Source organism: Ceratotherium simum, chromosome 8 (genome assembly GCF_057802395.1).
Source record: "Ceratotherium simum simum isolate JZ-2026a chromosome 8, ASM5780239v1, whole genome shotgun sequence".
NCBI classification, from domain to species: domain Eukaryota; kingdom Metazoa; phylum Chordata; class Mammalia; order Perissodactyla; family Rhinocerotidae; genus Ceratotherium; species Ceratotherium simum.
In genome coordinates, this window is record NC_141907.1 from 57422679 (window position 1) to 57447257 (window position 24579).

The 24579-nt window shown below is 37.1% G+C and overlaps 1 protein-coding gene across 12 annotated transcripts in view; it reads left to right on the top strand.

Moving 5' to 3' along the window:
* Positions 1–24579, top strand: part of RUFY3 (RUN and FYVE domain containing 3) — an 82539-nt gene that overhangs the window by 50694 nt on the left and 7266 nt on the right. For 4 of the 12 annotated variants that reach the window (XM_087434402.1, XM_087434405.1, XM_087434401.1 and 1 more), the window contains exons 4-15: positions 602–703; positions 4415–4538; positions 5690–5751; positions 7222–7287; positions 8555–8624; positions 12139–12231; positions 13536–13619; positions 15886–16053; positions 16543–16640; positions 21045–21164; positions 22234–22333; positions 24071–24135. In XM_087434402.1, coding sequence (XP_087290528.1) covers positions 602–703; positions 4415–4538; positions 5690–5751; positions 7222–7287; positions 8555–8624; positions 12139–12231; positions 13536–13619; positions 15886–16053; positions 16543–16640; positions 21045–21164; positions 22234–22333; positions 24071–24135 — 1152 coding nt within the window. The other 8 variants (XM_087434411.1, XM_004419150.3, XR_015552935.1 and 5 more) reach the window with 7 other exon arrangements.

Genomic DNA, 24579 nt, shown 5'->3' on the forward strand with positions numbered 1-24579 from the left:
CCTTATTTTTTTTTAAAGCACTTGTGGAAATCAATGAGTCTCAAGAGTTTAGATCTAAGGATGTGGCATGCTGGACTTGACTTAAGAAAAAGAGTGTGTTCAATGGAGTTTGAAAAGCAAGATTAAAACAGTTGTTCAGTGAACTTCAAGAATTGACACCTAGAACTTGCCTTAGAACTTGAAAGAGAGTAATAATCACCATCCCAAATTAGAATGGTTTAATTTTAATCAGATAGAGATCTAAGTGGCCTGTGTCTGCATTATTTTTATTTGGGTGCTTATGTGATCCACACTAAATTTATGAGGATTTATCGTTACTAATCTGATGGAACATTTTTAGTTGGGCCTCCCAGAGATCTTGTATTCAAATTGTAGTCTCATTCAGTAATTAATTCTTCACAAGAGCATTTGTCTCAAACCACCCTCTGGATCCCACTAGCCCACACAGAATTCCTTCCATAAGAATGTGATGGGAGAAGTTATGAGGAGCACCTCAGTGTGCATGTTATACTAGGGGACCATTAGCAAGAGTAAGTGAATCTGTCCCACTGTGGCCCCTATCTCTGCTACTTTTAGTTGTTTGGTTTCTTTATTTTTGTAGGACACCAGTAGGCAGAGGAAGAGCCTGGCTTCGTTTGGCATTAATGCAAAAGAAACTTTCAGAATATATGAAAGCTTTGATCAATAAGAAGGAACTTCTCAGGTATGAACATCTTGTTGAGCTTTTTTCTTTTCCTACTACGTTGTACATCATATGAAGTCAAATCATATAAATTTACCATTTTGTAGATCAAAAACAGTTGAATCATGACAGTTTCACATAGTTCAACTAATACCTTCTCCCCCACCTGACACATGCTCAAGAATAGATGTTTTCATATTACATGTGTTCAGTGTATCACTGTGACATATACATAGTCTTTTGCAGGGCAGGCCAAAACTTAACATCTCCAGAAAACAGGAAAGGCTTTTGACACCTTAGCATGTATGCAGGCTCAGTAAGACAGGAAGTTGACTTGTAACATTAAATTCAAATACAGCACACAGAAAAAATTTCCAGATGGATCATAGATACAAATGGGAGTGACAAAACAATAAAACTTTTAGAAGAAAACATAAGATAGACAAAAATTTCTGAAATAGTACACAAAAAGTTGCACCTGTAAAGGAAAAAAATGGGTAAATTGGTCTACATTAGATGAAGAACTTTGTTCATCAAAAGACACTCTTAAGAGGCCAGCCCCACGGCATAGTTTGGGGTCCATGGTTGAGTTTGATGTGCTCCACTTCGGCAGCCCAGGTTCACGGGTTTGGATCCCGAGCATGGACCTACCCCACTCATCAGCCATGCTGTGGTGGTGACCCACATACAAAACAGAGGAAGACTGGCATAGGTGTTAGCTCAGGGCCAATCTTCCTCAACAACAACAACAACAAAAAAGACACTCTTAAGATTAAGAGTAAAAGGTAACGCATCGAGTGAAAGGGGAGATTTGTAATACATAATACATATATTCAACAAATGATGCATATTCAAGGTATGTAAAGAACTCCTTCAAACCAATGAGAAAAAGGCATACAAGCAAATATAAAAATAGGTAAAGGACTTGAACAGGAATTTCACAAAAGAGAAAATTGAAATGACTAGTAAACATATAAACAGATACCTGACTTCACTACCCATCATGTAAATGCAAATTAGAACAATAATGTGATGCCACTGCACACCCACCAAAATGGCTGAAATGAAAAAGACAGATAATACCTAGTGTTGGTGAGGCTATGAAGTAACTTTAATGTTCTGTTGATGGGAAAGTTAATTGATACAGAAACTTAGGAAAACTGTCATTGTCTGTTAAAGCTGATTATAAGCATACCTTATGACACAATGATTCTACTTCTAGTTGTTATATCCAATAAAAATGTATAGTAAAGTTCCACAAAAGACGTGAACAAGAAATTTCCTAGCTATTACAATGTTTGTAATAGCCCCAGATGTTTGTAATAGACCCCAAGTAATAGACCCCAAGTGTCTACTCACAGTAGAATGGATAAGTAAATTGTGGTATATTCATACAATGAAATACCATATAGCAACTACACATAGCAACGCGGATCAAGCTCATAAGTGTAATGTTGGGTAAAAGAAACCAGACACGAAAAATACATTGTGTATTGTTCCATTTATGTAAAGTTCAGAAACATATAAAACAAATCTTTCAGGATGGAAATCAGGAAAGAGGCTCCCGTTGACGGGGCAGGGGTAGGAGTAGAAGGGAGCACAAGGTGGCTTTTGAGGTTCTAGTATTGTACTGTTTCTTAATCTGGGTGCTGGTTACCTGAGTGTCTTCTCTTTCTGAACATGCATCTAGCTGTATTGTGTGATTTGTGTGCTTTTCTATGTATACTTTATAGATCATTAATATTTACCAAAAGAAACTCAAGTATGGCAGATTGCCTCTAAGAAATAGTATAAGTAGGAGAACAAGTAACAGAATTTAAAGACGTAGCTGGATTTCACAAGAACCTAGTTTTTACAAGAAATTGCCCCGCAGATCCTAATATGAAGCATTGTTTAATGTTGCTGCAGCTATGTGTGCCACTGATTGCTGTTTTCTTACAAATCAATAGAAAGAGAAATAAGAACCGTTCAGGGGAGCTTATTTATTTCCACAAAGGGAGGGCTCAACTTTCCAAGGGTCAAGCCGTGAAGTGGTATAGGGTCTAGTGTCTAAGCTGTAGGTGCTGTAGGGCTGTAGGTGGCTGTAATTTTGATGAAAATTGCCTGATTCGAATTGGGATGTGAAGAATTAGCTCTTTGTCCAGCAGAGCACCAGAGTAAATGGGTTCAGTCTCGTGAACTGGGCAGAGTTCACTTCCTTATACGTAGCTTCACTCACTTTGACCCAGCAATTTCACACCTAGGTATGTCTGACAGAAATGCATTTGTATATGTACCAAAAACCACATGCAGTAGTGTTCACTGTAGCCTGCACAGCTGAAACCGTAAATAGGATGGATACAATTGTGGTATATTCCTACCATGGAATACTGGCTATCAAGGAACAAAAATAGCATGTGGGCAGTTATTGAGAGAGTAAATTTGCAGATTATTCGTGTGCTGTTTTTGAACTGTTTTACATTTGTTAATATTTTTTACAATCAAAAAAGAAAGAAGAAACTCTTATCAATGAATTGTATTGATTGTTACCAATGATTGAGGTTGACCATGAACAGTCCCAAGTGACTTTGTTGAAAACAAATAGATTGCAGTGATGTTTCAGTCACGATGTCAAATTGGTTGAAAATAAATAATTTAAAGTCACTGGGTTTTTGTTTATTGATAATTTGGGTGCATCATGAAACAGTATTTAATCATCTGTGGGTCTTCTAGAATTTGTATCTATTCACAATTATTCAAGTACTTTGTTTCTCTTTTGCTTTTTTATTTCTCAGTCATTTTCAGCCTGTTAGGCCTGGCCGGTGGAATTTGTCATGGTAAAAAGCTAAATACAGCCTAACAGTTCATCAGAGAGCAGTTGGCTAAGGAAAAGGAAGCTTTGGCTAAATACGTTTATACTACATTCATACAGTGGGATGTTGTAAAACCAGTATAAATGAAGCTGCAGAAAATTACGTGTTGAAATAGAAAGATAATCACAATATTGTTAAGCCGAAAAAAGAAATTCAAGATAATGTTAATGATATAATGCCTTTTTAGTATTCCTCAAAAATATGTATATGTCTCCATAAATGATCTGAAAGGTTATATGTCAAGATCTTAACAGGTCATTGGTGGGTAGAATTATAGGGTTTCTTGTGTGCTTCTTTTTTTTTTTTTTCCCTGTAATGAAAACTGACTTTATTAAACAATAAAAGATAATGATCCCTTAAACATTTTAAATCATTTTTAACCTATTATACATGTTGCTTGTAAGGCAACTTTTGCTAATTAGTCAAAAATGAATATACGTAATTCAACAGATCACATTGTTAAAATGTTTATTCATTACATTAAAGGAATGTGGTACTTAATTAGAATTAAAAATAAAAGCAGATCAGAAAAAAATCAAATTTTTAAAAACAAACCAAATGATTTCTTAAGATGCATAAAAGATTGAAAAATTATCCCGTGGTGCATCACAGATACAAATATGTGGGAAAAGCATGAATACTCTCTTCAATGAAAATATCGTTCTGATCACTTTTCTTTCAGCTGGACTGTCTATTATTCATGCACCTATTATCTAAAATAAAGTATGTATCCAAGCCACCCCTTTTTTTACTTTTTCGCTAATTTCATAGACGACCATATTCAACTGCGAGGCAAGCATTTTTCTCCTTGTCTCATGATTACATCGTTGGATTCTTGGGGTTTTATTACAACAGAGCATTCCATGGATTTCTCTTACAGCGAATTCTATGAACCCAACGCCCTCATGATGGAAGAAGAAGGAGCCATAATTGCTGGTCTGTTGGTGGGTCTGAATGTCATTGATGCCAATTTCTGTATGAAAGGAGAAGACTTGGACTCGCAGGTATGAGAAAGATACTCAGTTACCAAGTGTGTCACTTGGAGTTGTATCATCTCAGAATTTGGATTGACCAGATTATACCAACCCAATTAGGGGAAATTCTGTGTCATAAATAGGATTTTCTTTCATTTTGATGTGAATATAAAAATTTAGTTTGTTTTTCCTTCCAACTTGGCTCATTTATGCATTAGGGATGTTTTTCAGCAGGCTAAGATGTGTACACAGGCTGAATACTAAAAGCCAGTGTGGCGTGTAGTTGAGTGAGGCTCTGAAGCCAAACTGTTTAGGTTCAGATTCTGGCTTCTTCATTTTCTAGCAGAATATATTTTGTAATTACTTAGCTTCTGGATGCTTCAGATTCCTTATCTGTAGTGCAGGGATAAAAAAGAGTATCTGTATCTACTTCATAGGATTATTGTGAGGAAGAAAGGATTTAGTACATGTAATGTACTTAAAACAGGGCCTGGCACCTGTTAATTGCCCAATAAATACAGCTGTTGCTTTCACTGTGACTATTTCTCACCCCTTCTATATGAAATACTATGACCAATTTCTGTTACATTTTACTCTGAGAAAATGGGAAAGGAAGTACGATATTTCGATCTGTATTTTTAAAAAGAAATAAGCTAAATAATAAAATAGCAATCTTGAGAAATTTAGACATATGCATCAATGAAAGTTTGGAAGAATAGATACAAAATGTCACAGTGGTCATCTTTGGGTAGTTGGGATTATGGGTGTTTTGCTTCATTTTGTTTATCTGTATTTTTTAAACCTCTATAAAGGAATGTGCATTATTTTTGTAATTATAATTTTTAAAAGTTATTCCTAAAAGTGAATAGGGGTTCAGTAGCAGAATACTTAAAATAAGCAAAAGAGAAAGAAACTTTAAACCTTAAATTTATGTTAAGTATTCTGTTGACTTTCTTAGTCTTCATCCAGTCTTCTAGTCCTATTGACTTAGTCTTGATTCTTTACTTACTTACAACGCTTGTCAATTCTTGGTTATAATAAAAGTAAAACATTATTTTCATCAACAATTTCTCCTAATGGTCATGACTATTTTACGATTTTGAGTGCGTAGAAAGAGACATTGTGTTATATCTTGAAAAAAGTATCTACTTTTATATTAAATTCTGAAAATTCTCTTGTAGGTTGGAGTTATAGATTTTTCAATGTATCTCAAGGATGGGAACAGCAGTAAAGGTAGTGAAGGGTATGTACAAAGAAAGTTAGGTTTCTTTTTTCTTTAATGTGCTTCAATAGGATTTAAAGTTTACAACAATACTGCTTTAACAGACTTGCTGAAAGATTTCTGATGATATAGCTTTAATAGAGTCTTGCCAAAAATATCTGACTATTGTGTCTGCTAAACCCTAAAAGGGGTTTTAGTTAACTGTAATCTTCCTGCTCTGTGGTTCAGGGGCAAACAAAATAAAAAACTTTAAAAAAGGAATGCAGGGCCGGCCCCGTGGCTTAGCGGTTAAGTGCATGCGCTCCGCTGCCGGCGGCCCGGGTTCGGATCCCAGGTGAGCACCGAGGCACCACTCCTCCAGCCATGCTGAGGCCGCGTCCCACATACAGCAACTAGAAGGATGTGCAGTTATGACAGACAACTATGTACTGGGGCTTTGGGGGAAAAATAAATAAATAAAATCTTTAAAAAAAAAAAAAAAAGGAATGCAGTGCTCCATCTCTTAAAGTAGTGTTTGAAGACGTGGTTTCCTGACCAGAAGGACTGCATGCTCACTTTGTTTAAAATTTGAACTATTAAATATGCATCATGGGATCATGTAAATGTTAACATTACGGGAACCTGAGTGAAGAGCATATGATAACTCTGCACTACTTTTACAACTCTTGTAAATCTAAACTTATTTCAAAATAAAAATGTTTTAAAATATTCATTTGGTACTTAGAAATTAGAGATCAGAAGTGCACCTTTGCCTTTTGTAAATTTAGCAGTTGAAAGCATAATTAGTCTGAAGTTTTTAACCTTGGATATTGAGCTAAAATTATATCACTTGTTCTTTAAGTAGTTGTAGAGGTATGTGGCCTTGATTTTGTCTTTCGGTTGAAAAGTCTGGCTGTTTGACTTTTGCCTGTTATAGATGAGTTGGTTCCAGAAGTGAACCTCCTGTTTCCACACTTTATTTTCTCACGTGATAATAAACACTTGATCTTTCTGAAAGCCTTTTATACCATTCACTTGGAGATATAAATAACATTTAAAGGCAAATATATAGCCTTAGAGAATAACTATTATTATACCACAATAAGCTTAATTCAATTCCTATGACAAATGGAAATTTATTATTATAAATAATACCAGCTAAGCTAAAAAATCTATCAATTGCAAGAAGAAAAATTTTATTCTTTAAATGCCTCTGATAGATTGTAATGTTATACCTACAACCTGAGTTATTAAAGTGTGTATGCTATAACAAGGGCTTTATTAATATGAGTTTTTGGTTTTTTGGGGGTTTTTTTGTTTTTTTTCATTTTTAAACCTCTGAGTCTTTCTTGTTGATATGTCGAGGGGATTATACATCAGGTCTGTCTTCTGGTTCAGTGTATCTATGCCACAATTTCCTTTCTATGTTTTATGAAAAGATTGGGGGAGGAATCTTGGTATTTCTAATGTTATTTTATTTCTATTTTCTCTTTTTTTTCCCCCTCCCCCCAGAGATGGCCAGATTACTGCAATTCTGGACCAGAAGAACTATGTAGAAGAACTCAACAGACATCTGAAGTAAAGAATGAATAAATGCTATTACTTTAGTGGGGCTTTTGTTGTGGGGGAAGGGAAGGGTAAATTGATGAGCAGTGAGGATAAATTCAGACAGTATTCAACAAATATACATAGAATTCCTGCTTGCCAGGTGCAAGCTAGGCACTGGATAAATGACATTTAACTGTTTTGGTGACCTTTAGTGAAAGGCAGTATAAGGTTAGTATGTAATTATAACTCTAGTGATTAAATAAATAAGTGAAGAATTCTTCAATATGTGACATATATAGTTGAAATTGGCAGGCCTCTTGGTTCTGTAGATCCAGCCACATATTTCAAGACTAATCTTGAGTAAACAACTTACTGCCTTAGTGTCTTTAGATTAGTTATATCTTGTTGGTCCCTTGCATTTCTCATTTATACATTGAATTGATAGTATTAATTTACCCTCTCTTTGCCATCACTACCATTAATTTACCAAGCACTAAGTATTTTTTAGAACTGTGCAGAACAAAAAGCAATCTTCTCTTTCCTGAGGAGAGCCATCCAAATTCTATTGGTATTCTCAAGTACATTGATGTTCTCGTTATGCTAAAGACTGTTGAATGACTCAGAAGAATTAATGTGTTCATTAATTATTACCTTGTTTATAGTTCTCTTGTAAATATTATCATTTTAAGTAAGACCTACAATATGATTATATCGATATCAGTATCAATTTTGAGTAATCTTAGTTCCAGCTAGAAAATTCAGGAACAATTTAAGTACATTTTTTCTGGGGATGGAAAACTAATAATGACTACCATGAACTATGGAGATGTTAGTGAGGCAAAGATATGGTTACAGTTGACAATGAAATATAAACATGACTCTATTATTTATTCTTTTCATGCCTCAAGTTTCTCTATCTGTGATTGGGGATACCTAATGCATAGGGTTGTGAAAGGAGTAAATGAAATAATGGAAGTAAAATAATTTAGAAGAGTGCTTGCTGTATGGCAAGGCTTAATTCATGTAGCTTATTATATACAAGTAAACCTTACAGTTTACTGTGTAGCATATGAGCTCTTTTATTTCATTCAACCAATGCTTATTAAATACAAACTTCAGTGCCAAGGATGTAACTGTTAAGAACCAGGCCCTTGTAAGCTGTCTTAGAACCTGCAAGTCTGTCAAGAATTGTGGACATTAGACCAGGAATGATAAGTGTGATGGGTGTTTAAATGGAGAGTACAGATATTGTTCTGTTTTTCAAAGGAAACCATTATGTTTTTTGTTCTCTTGTTAGTGCTACTGTAAACAACCTTCAGGCAAAAGTGGATGCATTAGAAAAATCCAACACTAAACTGACAGAGGAGGTAAATGTTTTAGAAATTATTTGATTGACACAGAATTTAATAATGTGCATTAGTGGAACCAATAATTTCTATGGAACATGGGAAATAAAGGACTTGACTTTTCAGATAATATCTACTATAGGGCATAATTCCTTGTTCTGACTGAGAATGGCCAGCTGGCTTATTTCAGGGATCTCAGTTATCCAGTTGGACTATGTAGGCATAGAACCTGGGCTGCTAAATATCTTGCTTTCTTTTGTGTGAATGTTTTATCTGGGTTAGCCTAGAGTTAATATTTAGCATATAGCATGATTATTCGTTCAGCAAGCATTTTGGGTACTACTTATGTGCTAGAGCTAGACATAGATTTCTACATGCCGGGCATTGATTTATGAATGCCAGATTGGCAAGCTCCCCACCACCACGGGTCTTATTTTCCTCTTGTGGGGGGTGGGGTAGATAACGTAAAGAGCACTGGTCAGAAGACCAGTATTCCCTGTTCACATGTCATGTGCTCCTGAGCAAGTAAGTCACTTGACCTCCAAGAGGCCCAGTTCCCTCACTGGCAGATGAGGGTGTTTATACTTCCCCTTACAGCTTCACAATTACTCTGAAGATCAGATGAAAGTATATACGTGAAAACTCTTGGAAAAGCCCCTAAAATAAGAATAAAATTTAACCTCATGTTTTACTTCTGATTAGTAGAGATATTTTTTTCGTAACTTGCCAAAGGCTAAGCTACATATTTTTTTCTTCAATGGCATTAGATGTTTCTATGAAAAATCTTAAATAAAATTTTCTACGTGGCAGAGACTTTGTTTATCCTCTCTATTTCTAATTATTACTCGCCTGTCACATTTGTTGTTAGTGCCCATTCCAACTCCTAGGGACCCTGTGTACAGCAGAGCAGAACCTTGCCTGGTCTTTTTGCACCATCCTCTCACCTTCCAGGGCTATATCAGACCATGCTCTGCTGCTATTCATAGGGTTTTCATGGCCATTTTTTTCAGAAGTGGGTGGCCAGGTCCTTCTTGCTAATCTCTCTAGTCTGGAAGCTCTGCTGAAACCTGTCCACCGTGGGTGACCCTGCTGGTATTTGAAATACCGGTAGCCTAGCTTTCAGCAACACAGCAACACACAGCCACCACAATACAATAATCGACAGATGGGTGGTGTGGTTTCCTGACTAGGATGTCAACCCGGGCTGTGGTGGTGAGAGCGCTGAATCTTAACCACTAGACCACCAGGGCTGGCTATCCTGTTACATACAGGGAGATAAATTTGGTTTAAATAAAACCAAGTTAAAGCACTAGTCAGGAAGATGCTGTTTAATCGGTTTTGCATCAGAATGAACATTTTCATTGTTTTAACTTTAAAACACCTTCCTTATTACTCAGCTCTGTGGGCTTCATTTTTGGATATAGATTCTTAAATTGTATTAAAACTTTAATTTATGGATATGATCCTTAGAATTTTATCCTACAAGCCTTTTGAAATATCCTGTGTGGAAATTTTCTCCTGTGATTCCGCTGCTCCTGCGTTGAGGCAATGTGGCATAGCAATTAATCATGGTCTCTGAGTAGACTGCTTGGGTTCACGTCCTGGCTCTGACGCTCACTAGCTTTCTAATCCTCGGCCAGTAACTTCATCTTCTATTCTTTGGTTTACTTATCTGTAAAATGGGGATGATAAGAATAATAATAAATGGAGCTGGCCCGGTGGCACAAGCGGTTAAGTGCACACGCTCCACTGCGGCGGCCCGGGGTTCACTGGTTCCTATCCCGGGTGCGCACCGACGCACCGCTTGGCAAGCCATGCTGTGGTGGCGTCCCATATAAAGTGAAGGAAGATGGGCACGAATGTTAGCCCAGGGCCAGTCTTCCTCGGCAAAAAAAAAAAAAAAAGAGGAAGATTGGCAGATGTTAGCACAGGGCTGATCTCCTCACAAAAAAAAATAATAATAATAATAAGGTTTTTGTGTGAATTAAATGATTTAATACATATAGGCCTAGACCAGTGCCTGACACATTGTAAGCACTCAATAAATGTAGTTGTTGATTTTATTCCCTCAGTCACAAGACTTGTCTTCCTCACCTAGATTCATTTTACTAACAATATTAACTTATTCATTCATTTACTTATTTATTTTACCAGTAACATTTATTTTCAGGAAACTTTGAACTTTTAGAGTAGGCACTGGGTATAGGCTTTATAAAGAGCAGATAAAGCTAATCAGGTCTGTCTTTTCTCATTTCCATCTATTTTGGATTTAAAAGGGCCAGTAAAAAAATAATAGACCTCTTTTCCCCTCCTGAGTTCTGAACCAATATGACAAAATGAGCAGATGAAGATCTACAAATATCCACATTGTTATTGGTAAAGCTGAATTAGAAAGCCCACTTGGATCTCAGTCATTGTTTCCTGAAACTTTCTCTGATGTTGGGATCTCAGAGTAGGCTGTCTGAGGGTGCACTTGGATCTAGAGAGCAGAGCCACTTGCCCAGAGTTACTTCTTTACACATTATTAGGCCCATGGAGCAGACGTGCCTCTAGAAAGCGTGCCTGAGCCCTAGCTCCTCTGTACTTGCACGTTAGAACAGGAAGCACGCAGAACCTGCACCTGCTGGCAGTGAGGAGATGGTAAAAAGGGAGACCAGCCCGGCTGAGAGGAGCCCACTCAGTTCCTGTCCCAGCCTCATTCAGGCATCTTCACATTCTCTGTGGGGAATTGAGTTCAGTAGGTGCAGAGAAGGAAACAGTGTTTCCACTTTACTTTTCTCTCCTGTGGAATGGAGATACAAAGGTTTCCCCTTAGCAATATACTGCTAATAACATTACCTTATCTTTTTAGGTGCTCAAATGAAAAATCTCTTCAGTGCTTAATGACATCCTTTAGAATGAGAACTTTGGAGTTCATTTCTTGACTCTTAAAAATCATCTATAGGGTGGCTGGCCCGGTGGCATAGTGGTTAATTTCGCACTCTACTTCGGTGGCCCGGGGTTCACAGGTTCAAATCCCAGGTTCAGACCTATGCACCACTCATCAAGCCATGCTGTAGCAGCATCCCACATACAAAATAAAGGGCGATGGGTACGGATGTTAGCTCAGGGCCAATCTTCCTCACCAAAAAAAAAAAAAAAAAAAAAAACCTTCTATAAAATCTCTTATGGAGGGTTCGTAAGGTGGCTCCCAAGGCAAGGTGACTTCTTGAATGTTTTAGAAATAGGTATTGTAACTAAATATAACTACAAGTTATCCATGAGGACACCCTTGAAGTAAACTAGTTAACATTTTGGTAATGAAAAAATGTTTACATAAAAAGCAACAATAGGAGATATTTTTTATTTGTATCTAACCTACTTTAAAAATATTTCTCCTAGGTTCCCTATAGGAACATTTTTATGGAGTTATGATTAGCTTTCTTTCTTTCTAAGAATATCTAAGCCTGAAAATCATGTCCTAGCAGACCATGAATTATCTTATCCTGTGTTAATAAAAGAAAGATAAAAGATTATCTTTTAAATTTTTCAACAGCTTGCAGTTGCAAACAACAGGATTATTACCTTGCAAGAAGAAATGGAACGAGTTAAAGAGGAAAGCTCCTACATATTGGAATCCAATCGGAAGGTTAATCTTACTGGATTTACAAAATATTCCTAGAGAGCGTGTCAGTGTGTTAGCAGTGGATGGAGCCTCTAGTACTATTTGGAAGCAGCAAGTATTTGCATATGTCAAGCCCACTGTTTTTACTGGACTCTGTGCAAAATGGAGTGAATGATGAAGCTTGTGGGTGGGCGATGCTCCTTCTACAGATGCTGCTTGGCTTTACTGCCATCTACATCTGTTTAGAGATTTCAAGAAACAGTCTAATTCAGTTTCTTGTTTTTATATACTAATGATTTATACTGTGTTTAAGTGTTATATTTGTTATATTAAATATGCCACTATTTTTAGACCATGTTACTGTTTTGTAAGAAGTGTTTATCTGATACCACTGGGAAAGAGTTACCATATAAATGAATTTTCTAGATAATTTAACCCTTAAAGTACCAAACTTTTTATATTTGTCTAAACAGATATTTTGCAAACCTTTGATGTATTGCACTATTCAAGACTTCTTAAGTAGAGGATATAATTTAACACAGTTACACTTTTATGATGACTGAAGATCATAATATCAACATTGGCAGTTCTGTACTAAATTAATGGTGCTGCTTTAGGGGGCTATTAAAATTGATAGAGCTTCTAGCACCTAGACTTAAATATTCCCAGATTGCTGTGGGTGGTTTTTTCTGCCTTTTATGATTTCATTGGCATCTCTTACTGCTGTTAGTATTGCCATATCTAGAAAGCTCTCCTCCCTTTTATTCTGATGCTTCTAACCTACTGTGACCTAGGAATCCAGTTTTCCACCGTTATTAAAATTGTTGCTGAAGAGTAACTAGGGTCTGAATGGAGGCTAAAGTAGCTTTCTATGAGTAACATATTTGATTTTAATGCATGGACTTTGTGAAAACTGTGACTGCTCAGAAGAGTTTTCCGATGACCTACTTATTTTTAGCTGTGATCTCTCTGGATGGTTGGACACACCAGATGTGAGAGCTCTGGGGAAGGAATATATTACCATTTGAACCTTTGGCCCAATTCATAGTTTACAGTGAATGCTATTTTGTTTTTGGAGGCTGACTTTTAAGAGTTCTGCCGCTTGGTTTGGTAAACTCTCTTAGAACTTGAAACAAAATGGCAGGAAATCCCCAATTCAGCTTAAGAATTTTTATTTACTAAACCTCTTCCATTTCTTTGTTGTCTTCATTCATTGTTATACCTGCTTAGGTATGATCATTTTTTCTTTCTAAATAGCAGTGCTAGTGTCAGCTAACTGTATAGATTCTTTAAATCCTTAAATATGTACTGTTTTATTTATCTTCAAGGGTCCTAAGCAAGACAGAACTTCGGAAGGGCAAGCACTAAGTGAAGCAAGAAAGCATTTAAAGGAGGAGACACAATTACGACTGGTAAACTTTGCTTACGTTCTCATAGTTCAGGAACACATTAAACATAACGGCCTACTTAGGAGCTTCATCTTACAGACTAAGATCAGGAATATCAGTAGTGTTCTAAAAAATTTTTATGGATCCTATAAAGCTGCTTCTCACTCTTTTTAACCCACATTCCCTATAATCCTTTCTCAATCTATTTTCTGAGTCTTCTCAACAGCCAGTAGGATTTTGCCAATCTTTATTTTTTTACTTTTATAGTTTGTATTGCAGAAACATTAGGTATATGGAGCCTACTTTTTAAAACTATGCGATCCCCCGACCTCAATCCTCACCCCTGCAAAGATTCTGATTTGTCTCCTAGGAGAGGGGAGCTCCTCTTCTCCTTACTAAGAATCATTAATGTAGAATTGTTCTCTTTTACTTTTAGCTGTTATTTCTGAATTTATTCTTGTTCTTATACATAAAAGGAAAAAGGTGTCATCATATTAGTCTTAGATATTTTTAGAAATTAAATATATATATGTGCATGTATAATAATAAATAATGCTCCTGTTAATAGATTTTATCCAAGTATTAGTATATTAATACACCCCTGGTATTAGTATATTAACTCTTCCTGCAATTTAGATAGTAGGACAAACAAAAGGATTCTCTCCAACAGTGTCTCTAAAAATAGGAGAAGCCTGAAAATAAGGGGCGACCTGATTTGTACTAAAAATCATCACAAACTAACACTGTGTAGAACAGAATTTCAGGTTTCCTGAGAAAACAACAGTTATTTTAATATCCTTGAAATAATTACCATTTTCCTTCTATGTGTTTGTGAATTAGATCTCAAAATACTTTCCATAGGGAAAGTCCTAGAAATAGTTCATGTCAACATTTTAAAAAGCAGTCTGATCCATTTTCTCTCATGCTAACCCTGTCAGAGGAGTGCCTCAGTTAAGCGGCACGTGACACAAAATTTTCCACATCCTTGTATCACAATAAGATAAATGTTTGTTTAAAAAGGAATGAAACCAAGCAAGTAGGCAAGGTCCTGGGTGTGCCCTGGGCACAGCATGGATGCACAAGAACCTCAGGTCTTTGTATCTTTGATCATCCAAATAATTTTGCAGTAATAATGGTTGAAACAAAAAGGGGTTTCATGTTAAGTGAATATAAAAATTCAGTTAGCCGTATTGACCTTCCCAGTAATTAAGATGTTACCCTGGGGGGCCGGCCCCATGGCTTAGTGGTTAAGTGCGCACGCTTCGTTACTGGCAGCCCAGGTTCAGATTCCGGGCGCGCACGATGCACCGCTTCTCTGGCCATGCTGAGGCCGCATCCCACATACAGCAACTAGAAGGATGTGCAACTATGACATACAACTATCTACTGGGGCTTTGGGGGAAAAGAAAAAAAAAAGAAAGGAGGAGGATTGGCAATAGATGTTAGCTCAGAGCCGGTCTTCCTCAGCAAAAAGAGGAGGATTAGCATGGATGTTAGCTCAGGGCTGATCTTCCTCACAAAAATTAAAAAAAAAAAAAAAAAAAAGATGTTACCCTGGGGACCCAGAGTATCTTTTGGATTCCTTGGGCTCTTGATTATGTCAACAGCATCCAAATTGAAGAAAATTGAAACTGCTTCATTTTGTGCTGGCTACAGTAACGCTTTATATATATTTCTATAGTAGTCATGACATCAATTGTCTGTCTTAATACCTAACAAAGTGCCTCAAATATGTGCATATTTTAGACATATTAAATAGCACCATCTTTGGCCTACTGAGTTTTTCAGATTTGTAAATTACTGAGTAAATGTTACCATAATTATCCTAATTATTATTATTGTTAAATGTCTCTGCATTGGATGATAGCTTATAGCTATTTTGCAAGACTATCCAGACCTGAGAGTTTTGGTCTACCTTCTCTATGGAATTTTTTTTTTTTTAATCTTTTTTTGGAGGGAGAAAATATTTTCTTTTTTGTTTTTTATTGAGGTAACATTGGTTTATAACATTATATAAATTTCAGATGTACATCATTATATTTCGATTACTGTGTAGACTACATTATGTTTACCACCCAAAGACTAATTAGCGTCCATCACCATACACATGTGCCCTGTCACCCGTTTCGCCCTCCTCCCTCCCCCCTTCCCCTCTGTAACCACCAGTCCAAACTCGGCATCTGTGTGTTTGGTGGTAGTGGTGGTGGTGGTTGTTTCTTGTGGAATTTTATGGTTTTGTACTTAGTAGAGGAAACAGAGAGTAAGCGATTTATTTACCTTTGGGGGGCAGGATGTTGAAAAAGAACTGGAGATTCAGATCAGCATGAGACAGGAGATGGAATTGGCTATGAAGATGCTGGAGAAAGACGTCTGTGAGAAGCAGGATGCCCTGGTGTCTCTGCGGCAGCAGCTGGATGATCTCAGGGCTCTCAAGCATGAACTTGCCTTTAAGCTGCAGGTAGGGCAAATATGAGGAACAGGCTCACTGGCTCTCAAGTCCCAGGGCTTCTCTCTGCCCCTCTCGTTCTAGCTGCCAATAAACTGCTTTAGGAATCAGACCATCATAAGATCCTGTGTTGCTGTTCTGGAAAGCCATGGCCACTTTTCAAATAGTAATGGGGAAGGGGGGTCTTTATTATCCTATAAGTCAATTTCTACTCTCCAGCCTAACCTGCCAACTGAGATATATATCCCATTAGCTTTTATACTGGAATAAGATAAATTGATGAACCTTCTGATGTTGATTTTTGTGACAAAGCTGCATATAACAATACTAATTTAAACATAGCTTTTTGTTTTTTCTCCATTTGAGAATTAACTGATACACAAATATATGAGCATTTCTATTTCTGTATTTCCCACCTACCATTTGGTTCAAAACACCTATGTGATTTATTTTAGGATTTTATCTTCTATATACATCACTCAAAATTCTTTTCCATAACAGAGTTCAGACTTAGGAGTAAAACAGAAAAGTGAACTAAACAGTCGCTTGGAAGAGAAGACTAATCAGATGGCTGCTACTATCAAACAACTTGAACAAAGGTAAAAGTGCTATTTCTTTAGTGAAACTTTCGGTGGACTTTCAGTGCTGGAAGTGGAGAGAATGTGTTATGCATTTGGCAAACAGAAAGTATATGAAATTCTCCCAGCTTAACACCAGACATTGCTGGTAGAAAGAAAGCCAATTAGATTTTGTGTTTTCTAAGATTTCACTGGAAACATTTTAAGAAACATCAGGCTTTCATGACCATTTTGAACAGCAGAACTCTAACCCTCTCACTTAACCCCATTTCAGTGTCATGTGTTAGAGGAGAGGTACTTATAAGGATGAAAGGACTTTTAATATGTTTGTGATTCTGTTATTTTATTGTTCATCACTAAAGTTTTTGATACTTTGGTACGAGGTGATGTAGGGGTACTGGGGGCCCTTCTAATAATTTTAACCCCTTTCTCTCCTCTCTCTCATCTCCTTTTTCTCTCTACTTTCTCCTGAACGGTTCTATAGCTTCCACTGTCACCCCCGACCCACACTCTTAGATCTGTCCATCTCCAGCTCTGTCCTCCATCTGGAGACGAGTCTTGCGTTTTCATCCTCTGACCAGCTGTTTCCCACCACTACCTACAATTCAATCTGCCCAAAGCACATCCTCTCCCTATGCTATGCTTTTGTTTCTCTGTTTGTCCGAAACCACCATTTTCTTCCTGGTGACTCAGCAGCCAAGAGAAATGGCTGAGACTTCAAGATTGAATATGCCACGGCACCCATGGTCTTTCAGTGTTGCCAGCCTCTGTTGTCACTTTTTTTTTTTTTTTTTTTTTTGGTGAGGAAGATTAGCCCTGAGTTGACATCTGTTACCAATCCTCCTCTTTTGGCTGAGGAAGATTGGCCCTGGGCTAACATCCGTGCCCATCTTCCTCTACTTTATATGTGGGACGCCTGCCACGGCATGGCTTGATGAGTGGTGCAGAGGTCTGTGCCCGGGATCCGAACCTGTGAACCCTGGGCCGCCGATGCAGAGCACATGAACTTAATCACTATGCCACCGGGCCAGCCCCTGTTGTCACTTTTAATGCCCACTGATCACCCTTCTTGCCCTCGAGCAAAACTAAACTACTTACTGATCCCTGGACATGCTTCTCATTTTCCCATCCATTTCTTTCCTTATTCTTCTACCAATTAGAAATGCCCTTCCTCTTCCCACTCCCTTGTTCTTCAGATACATTTTTTACGTTCAGGCTCAAGTGCGACCTACCCAAAACTTCCTCTCATACTTCTTCCCAACTAAAAATAATCCTCCCATCTGTCCTTCTTGGAATTCCCATAGCCTTATATCCATACCTATCCGTACTGCTTTTAGCACTTCTAACTTTCTGCCTTACCTTACAGCCCTTTATATATGTATCTTACCTTCTGGTGAGAGTGTGAGCTCCTTGGGCTTAGTTAACTAATCTTTTAAGTTCCCTCATTGGATCTGTCATAGTACCTTGACCAAACAAGGCATTTGTTTAGTAGATGCATGAGTGAATGGATGAAAGGATGACTTCTTTTATTTAGATGATTCTTAACCAGGGAGGGTCCTGAGCAGCACTGCATATTAGTGTTAACTCAAAAGTCAATTGCAAATAATAAATAATCTTGAAACCTCTGGTTTGGCTGCTTTTAAATAAAAAGGTATTGGTCTATCCTAGAAAGTTATCTAAGTGCTTGCTCATAAGCAGTTGTATGATTTAACAAATCAATTTTAGTGTTCATAAATTGTGTTTTTGAAATGTGTCAAGTTTTTCAGTGGTTTTTTGACTTGGCATTTAAATCAGACAAGTAAAATAATGACATCTCTTCAAGTATTAAGCTGACTTATTCTCTTGCTGTTTTGTCTTTTCTATTTATCCATTTTCTCATTCCCCTTTCACTCCATTTTTATTTTTATTTTATTAACATAGTGAAAAGGATTTGGTGAAACAGGCAAAGACCTTAAATAGTGCAGCAAATAAACTGATCCCAAAACATCATTAGGGATTTTATAGTTGGTCACCTCGCAAGTCTGATATCACAACTTAATTGTAAAAGGAAGAAATCTGAAAGTTATTACATTTAAGCTCTGATTCTATATAAAATGTCACCAAAAATTGACTTTGAATTTGTTGGACTTTTAAAAAGACAGTTTGATATGTAGGTTGTGGGGTTTTTCCTTCTTCTTTATTTTCTCCCCAGAGTTAGAAAATTTAGTACAAGTTCTTAATTAAATGCCAAATAAACTTTGAGAAATTACTTCTGAGTTGACCAATAAATAAACACACCAATAAAAAAAAAGCCTAGGGAATTGAAGCTCTGTACATATATCATTGATGCCTTTACAACCCGGTCCCTGACAGTACCAGATTCTAGGTGCATTGTCTGTATCCGCGAGCCTATTCTGCCATTGCAGTGTAATGAACTAGAGGTGACTACCGTATGGACTTGGACTCTTCTGAAGTAGTTCTGTGTCTCTTAGGCCATGACCCCTTTTCACTTTTGTTGTATAGGTTTAATCCCCAAGCCAAGGATAAGTACTTAGTATTTCAATACAGTTCTATTCTCAGTAACCAAGATTGCTTGCAACTTTTCTGCCTTAGTGACTTTGGAGCAAAAAAAACCAATAGCATCCTTACATTTCTTTAAAGTACATAGAGATAAAGTTAGTGATTAGGTAACTTATGATAACATAATAATGCGGAAGCTTGGGAAAACTCTCCTAATATTTGTCATCTTCTACCTCTGCCATTTTCCTGCAATTCCACTTCCTATTGAGGTAGCTCAGAGAGAATAATTTTAATGAAAACACTGCTCTCCTATAATAAAAATACACTACACATTTTTCACATCTATCCTGCTTTTCCTTTTGGAGTAAAGACGACAAGGTATAGACATGAGTGATGATTTCCTGCCTGTGATTCCTTGCTGGAAACATTTACTTAAGAGTTTCTGTTACTTTTTATTCAGATAGAGATTTGCTAAAGTTTCTAATTACAATCTAATTATTAGAAAACCATTTCAGAGTAGGAAATACGTAAATGATAAACTTACATTCTTTATTATTATTTAGCCTAAAAATAAAGATTCCCAGTAGATATCCACAAACAGTAATGAGTAGGGCTTCTTTTTCTAAGTGACCACAAGATCTAACCCTTTCTAGGATTTACATTGTAAATAATCCTATAAATACTTTGATTTTTTTAAATGACTTTTGATTTGGGGGGACAGGCTCTACATAAGCCTTCATTCCTTTGAAAAGTCTTGGCAAAATTTTGTTTTTTCTCTTTTCTCTCATTCTGGTATGATTTGCAGCATTTCAGCTGCTTAAGTGGGGACAAAGATAACCCCTTTGCTTCCAGCTCTTGAAATTCTTTACCTTCGTCTTGGAAAAACTAGAATTAAGAGAGTAAGGTAGATTTCATCTGTGCTTTTATAGGTCCTTGCAGACTTGAACCAAAGTCAAGTCAAAGAGCATATGACCAACCTCATGGAAGATCCTGTGCTCTTGAACTTATTTTAGTTCTTATAATTTTGCACCTATTCTTATCCTCCTCAACCTTTTGTGATGATGAGTTGCCTTTTTTATGAGCACTTCAAAGGGGTGCTCAAACACGAAAATAAAACATTTTAAAGACTACACATAGCACGCTTTCAAATTCTATTATATAGAGCCCCAGATGTTTTACCTTTTAGAACATGCTTTTTTATAGGTGCAAAGTTATAGGATATGTAGAAGAAGACATTCATCAGAATCTTCCAGAGAATATGGTCGAGAATCTTATGCAAGCCTAGTGCTGAATTGTTTGTCCCCTTAGTAGGAATGGAAAAGGAAAGAGATGGCCAAACTCTAGCAAAGGCTTTTCCTTATATAATAACCTGATGCCTGGTAAGGGTTGATGTATAATGTCCAATGATTTACTATAATTTGTGGTTTAGGGAAGGGACCAGGAAAATGTTCTAGTTCCACATATAAGAAGGTAGTTGCCCGTTTGCAAGTTGCAGTTATGTGTGTAAAACAGAAATACAAGGTACCAAACCTATTAGGAAATAAAAACAAACAGAAAAGTGGATTTAATTACTGTGTACTTGAGGTTGGCTTTGGATATGGATTTTCTAAAAAGTGATGTTTTATTGTTGATCATCTAATGGCTGTAAACTGTAGTACTAGAATAAAAAAAAAATGGAAAATCAACTTTTCCTCTGCCTGGTTCACCTTCATCTTGCTTTTCTTTAGAATTTGTTTCTTCTCCATCTTTTTCCCCCCATAATTTCTTCCCCTGTGTCCTACAAAGTTTTTTTTCCCCTCTCTCTGTCTCCTCTCTCCTTGCCTTCTTCCTTGGGTTGTTTTATTTTGTGTTGTGAACTTGGTCTTCCTCCCCCCCCCCCCCCACGGCTTTTGTTTTTTATCACAAGTTCATATGGCTCACATCCAGATTGCGCCAGGCTGAGCGAAGCCGCCAGTCTGCTGAGTTGGACAACCGGCTCTTCAAGCAGGACTTCGGAGACAAGATCAACAGCCTGCAGCTGGAAGTGGAGGAGCTCACCAGGCAGCGGTGAAAAGAGGGCGGCTTGAGCTGACGGGGTGGTCGTGGCTAATTCTAAGGCCAGGCAGCAAGAGAACGGGGTCTCATGATCCAGCCATCTCCATTCTGTCTTTGCAATGTCCTTTCCCTGGAATTAGAATTCAGAAAGTTTCACATACATCAGCATTCCCAAAATCTTATCAACATCCTTTGCGATCAAAGAATTAGGAAATTAGAACCCAAGGTCCCAGACAAATATGAAGGAGTAAGAGAATTAATAGCCAACATAACACTAATAATAACAGTATTTGCTGAATTCTTATTGTGGGCCACATACTCTGCTAAGTACCTCACACGCATTCTCTCCTAACATCTTCCCATCAACCTTATTAGTAGGTGATCTTATTACCCCCACTTTCAGATGAAGTTAAAGCTTAAAGGGGTTAAATCTGCCCACATTCACAGTAAAGCTAATAAATAGCAACACTCCAATTTAAAAGCCTGTCTCTAAGTCCTTAACCAGTCTTCTGTATTGTCTCTCAAATGAGACTCGATTCTGTAATGAAGCCACTGACTTCAGACGAAGAGACCTTTGTTGTTGGATAAAAAAGCACATGGCTGTTAGGGAAACTAGTGGTCGAGGGTGTAACTGGGGATTGAACTCCTAACTGTAGAGAGACTGGCTGATGAATATGGAATGAGACTACAGTGTCGGTGCTTTCATACTCTTATCTTGCTGCAAATTTGTGAATACTGTCTCTCAGGTAAAGTAAACCCTACTGATGGTCATTCAGTTGACCACCACTCTTCATTAACAGTTAATAGTAAATATTGATATTCAGAGTGGTGATCTGCAGGCACTGGGAGGCCCTAAAATACATTCTTAATCATCCAAGAAAGATGAAACATGTTGTATATATTTTACTGTTACTGGTTTTATTGTATTTTAGTACTTTAAAACCTGGTTGTCCATATGTATCTGGTAACTTTTTATTAATTAAGGATTAGAAGTTAGTTACTGAACTTTAAGAAGAATACTTCAGAGAATATGAGTACAGAAATCCAAATTTTCATCCTTTTCCTCTCCCACCTATCTCAGGAACCAGCTTGAGTTAGAACTAAAACAGGAAAGAGAAAGAAAGTTACAGAACAACAGGAGCATCCCAGGAAAGGGTTCTCAGAAGGCAGAACCCAAAACGGTAATATTTGTTGTTCCCTTGTTCATTTACTTAATTTTTAGGGGCTGCCGTGATGGGCCGGACAGTTTTCTCTCATGGAACACATGCGTAGTTGCTGTGGCCTTGAGTATGGAGACAGCAGGCTGGAGAAGGAGTGAGCACAGGAAAGCTCGATTCTGAGTCTACCTCTAGGACATTCCCTCTAACTTGATTTCATTTGGAAAAGGGAATTAATAACCACAATTTCCAGTGACCCTCTTATCCCTTTCAATTCGTTAAGTAAAATTATATTAGTATCTTAACAAAAATTTGTGTTTCTTGGACTTCTGCTGGCTAATGTTTTTTACTAATATGGTATAGTAATCTCTCTCCAACCCTGAATTCCCCTTTAATAGAATTGTCTTAAAGGTGGATTTGCTTCTGTACACCTTTTTCAAAATCTTGAGGATTTCAGTTTTAGAATACTCAAGGTACTTCTCTTGGGAAAATTAGAAAAAGAGGGAACTAGGCTTTGGGAAGGGAAAGTAATGTCGAGTGGTTTAAAGAGCAGGAGTAGAAGTTTCTGCAGAGCAGTCTTAGGAGAGAGACGTCCAGCACCTGTATTGGTGGAGGGAGCTGAAATTGGGTAAGATCAGCTCTGGGACCCAGGAAACAGGAGCCAGCCTCTTCAAATAATAAAATCAGAAAATCATGGAATACTTTTTCTGTCAAAGACAAACACTGAAAAAATTACTTGCGTTGTATATATATTATATATAACAAAGCAGGACAAATTTATAAGCTTATTTAAAATTCTAGAGAGTGAACTGCTAATTTGCTGGAGATTAGAAAAGAATGGTAAATGGAAATTTATTATATAGTACCCATTACTACTAATTTAAAGTGTGCAAAGTACCACTCTATTGTGTCTGTCTTTATTATTTTGGTTTAGTGAACATAAAATCTACTTATAAGGACTTTACTTACAGAGATTTACTTAAACTCTTGGCCTATCTTATCCTGTTGTTTCCAGTGAGGCCTTAGATTTCTTAATCTTGAATTGCCCTGCAGTAGGGTTTCCAGGAGGATAAAGATTGCATTGACCTCCCTTGCTTGATACTTGAGTGGTCTAAGAACATGCATTCTGCTTTTGGAGGCTGATGGGCAGCAGTTCAAGGCAGGCAGCAGTGTGTGTACCACAGCAAGAATTTGTCCCTAAAAACTGCCCAGGCAGGTCTTAAAAGCACTGGCAGAAATGCAGTTTAGAACTTTACATTCGTCCTTCAGAGAGGAAAACTCCTCGAACTGTAGAGGCTCTAGAAGTTGCCGTGGCATTGAGGCATCTGCTTGACTGAGTGTCCAGAGGATTTGATTATACAGTCTGCTGGATATGGCCGTGCTTGGTTTTACCATTTTTCCAGAGCTCAGCTGGGAAATAATATATATATATATATTTTTTTTCTCTTAAGAAGTAACTGATAACTTGATACCTACTTTGCAAGTAAATAGGATACATTCTGAATTTCATTTGAATATCAAGAATTAAAGAAAATATCTATTCTGAAAACCATTGTTGCAAACTCTATCAGAATAATTTGTTAAAAAACTACTTAGAGCAAAAGAATGAGGAAAAACAAGTTGACAGTTAAATTCCTTCCATAATAAAAAAGCTGCTTAACTTTATACCCAACCTAGGAGGATACAGAAGAAAATGTCTGCAACATCATCATTGTTTAGCATTCTGAATATTGAATAAATTGGGCTGTTTTCTTTTGGCAGGATGGGAAGCACAAAATTCAAGAGGAAAATGTTAAGCTAAAAAAGCCCCTGGAAGAAAGCCACAGGTGTTTGTTAATAAAGTCTTAACTAAGATATAAAGTTATTTTGGGGTGGTGGGAAAGTGGGAGCTTTTGATATACATTGGCTATGACACAGACCAGACACTGCCTTGTAATATTAATATTTCAGAAAGACATTTTGAAGGGAGAGTAAATAATAATAAACTAGATAAGACATATTAAATCAAACCCATTTAGTCCATTACACAAGAAAGAAGGGTGATCAAGCTGTCTTCTTGACTCTTCCCTGGTTAATCCCCAAACTCAAATGATGTCTAATCTTTACTGGATTGGCATCACAAGGGAATGAAGCACAAGTCATAGCATTTCTTAGGTTCTTAAATGTACTTGAGTATGACTTGTTTCTACCTGTGTGCTTAGTGACAGGCAGGTATGTTTCAATAAATACTCTAATTTCCTTTATTTCCTTTCTCTTAAGAGTCTCAAACA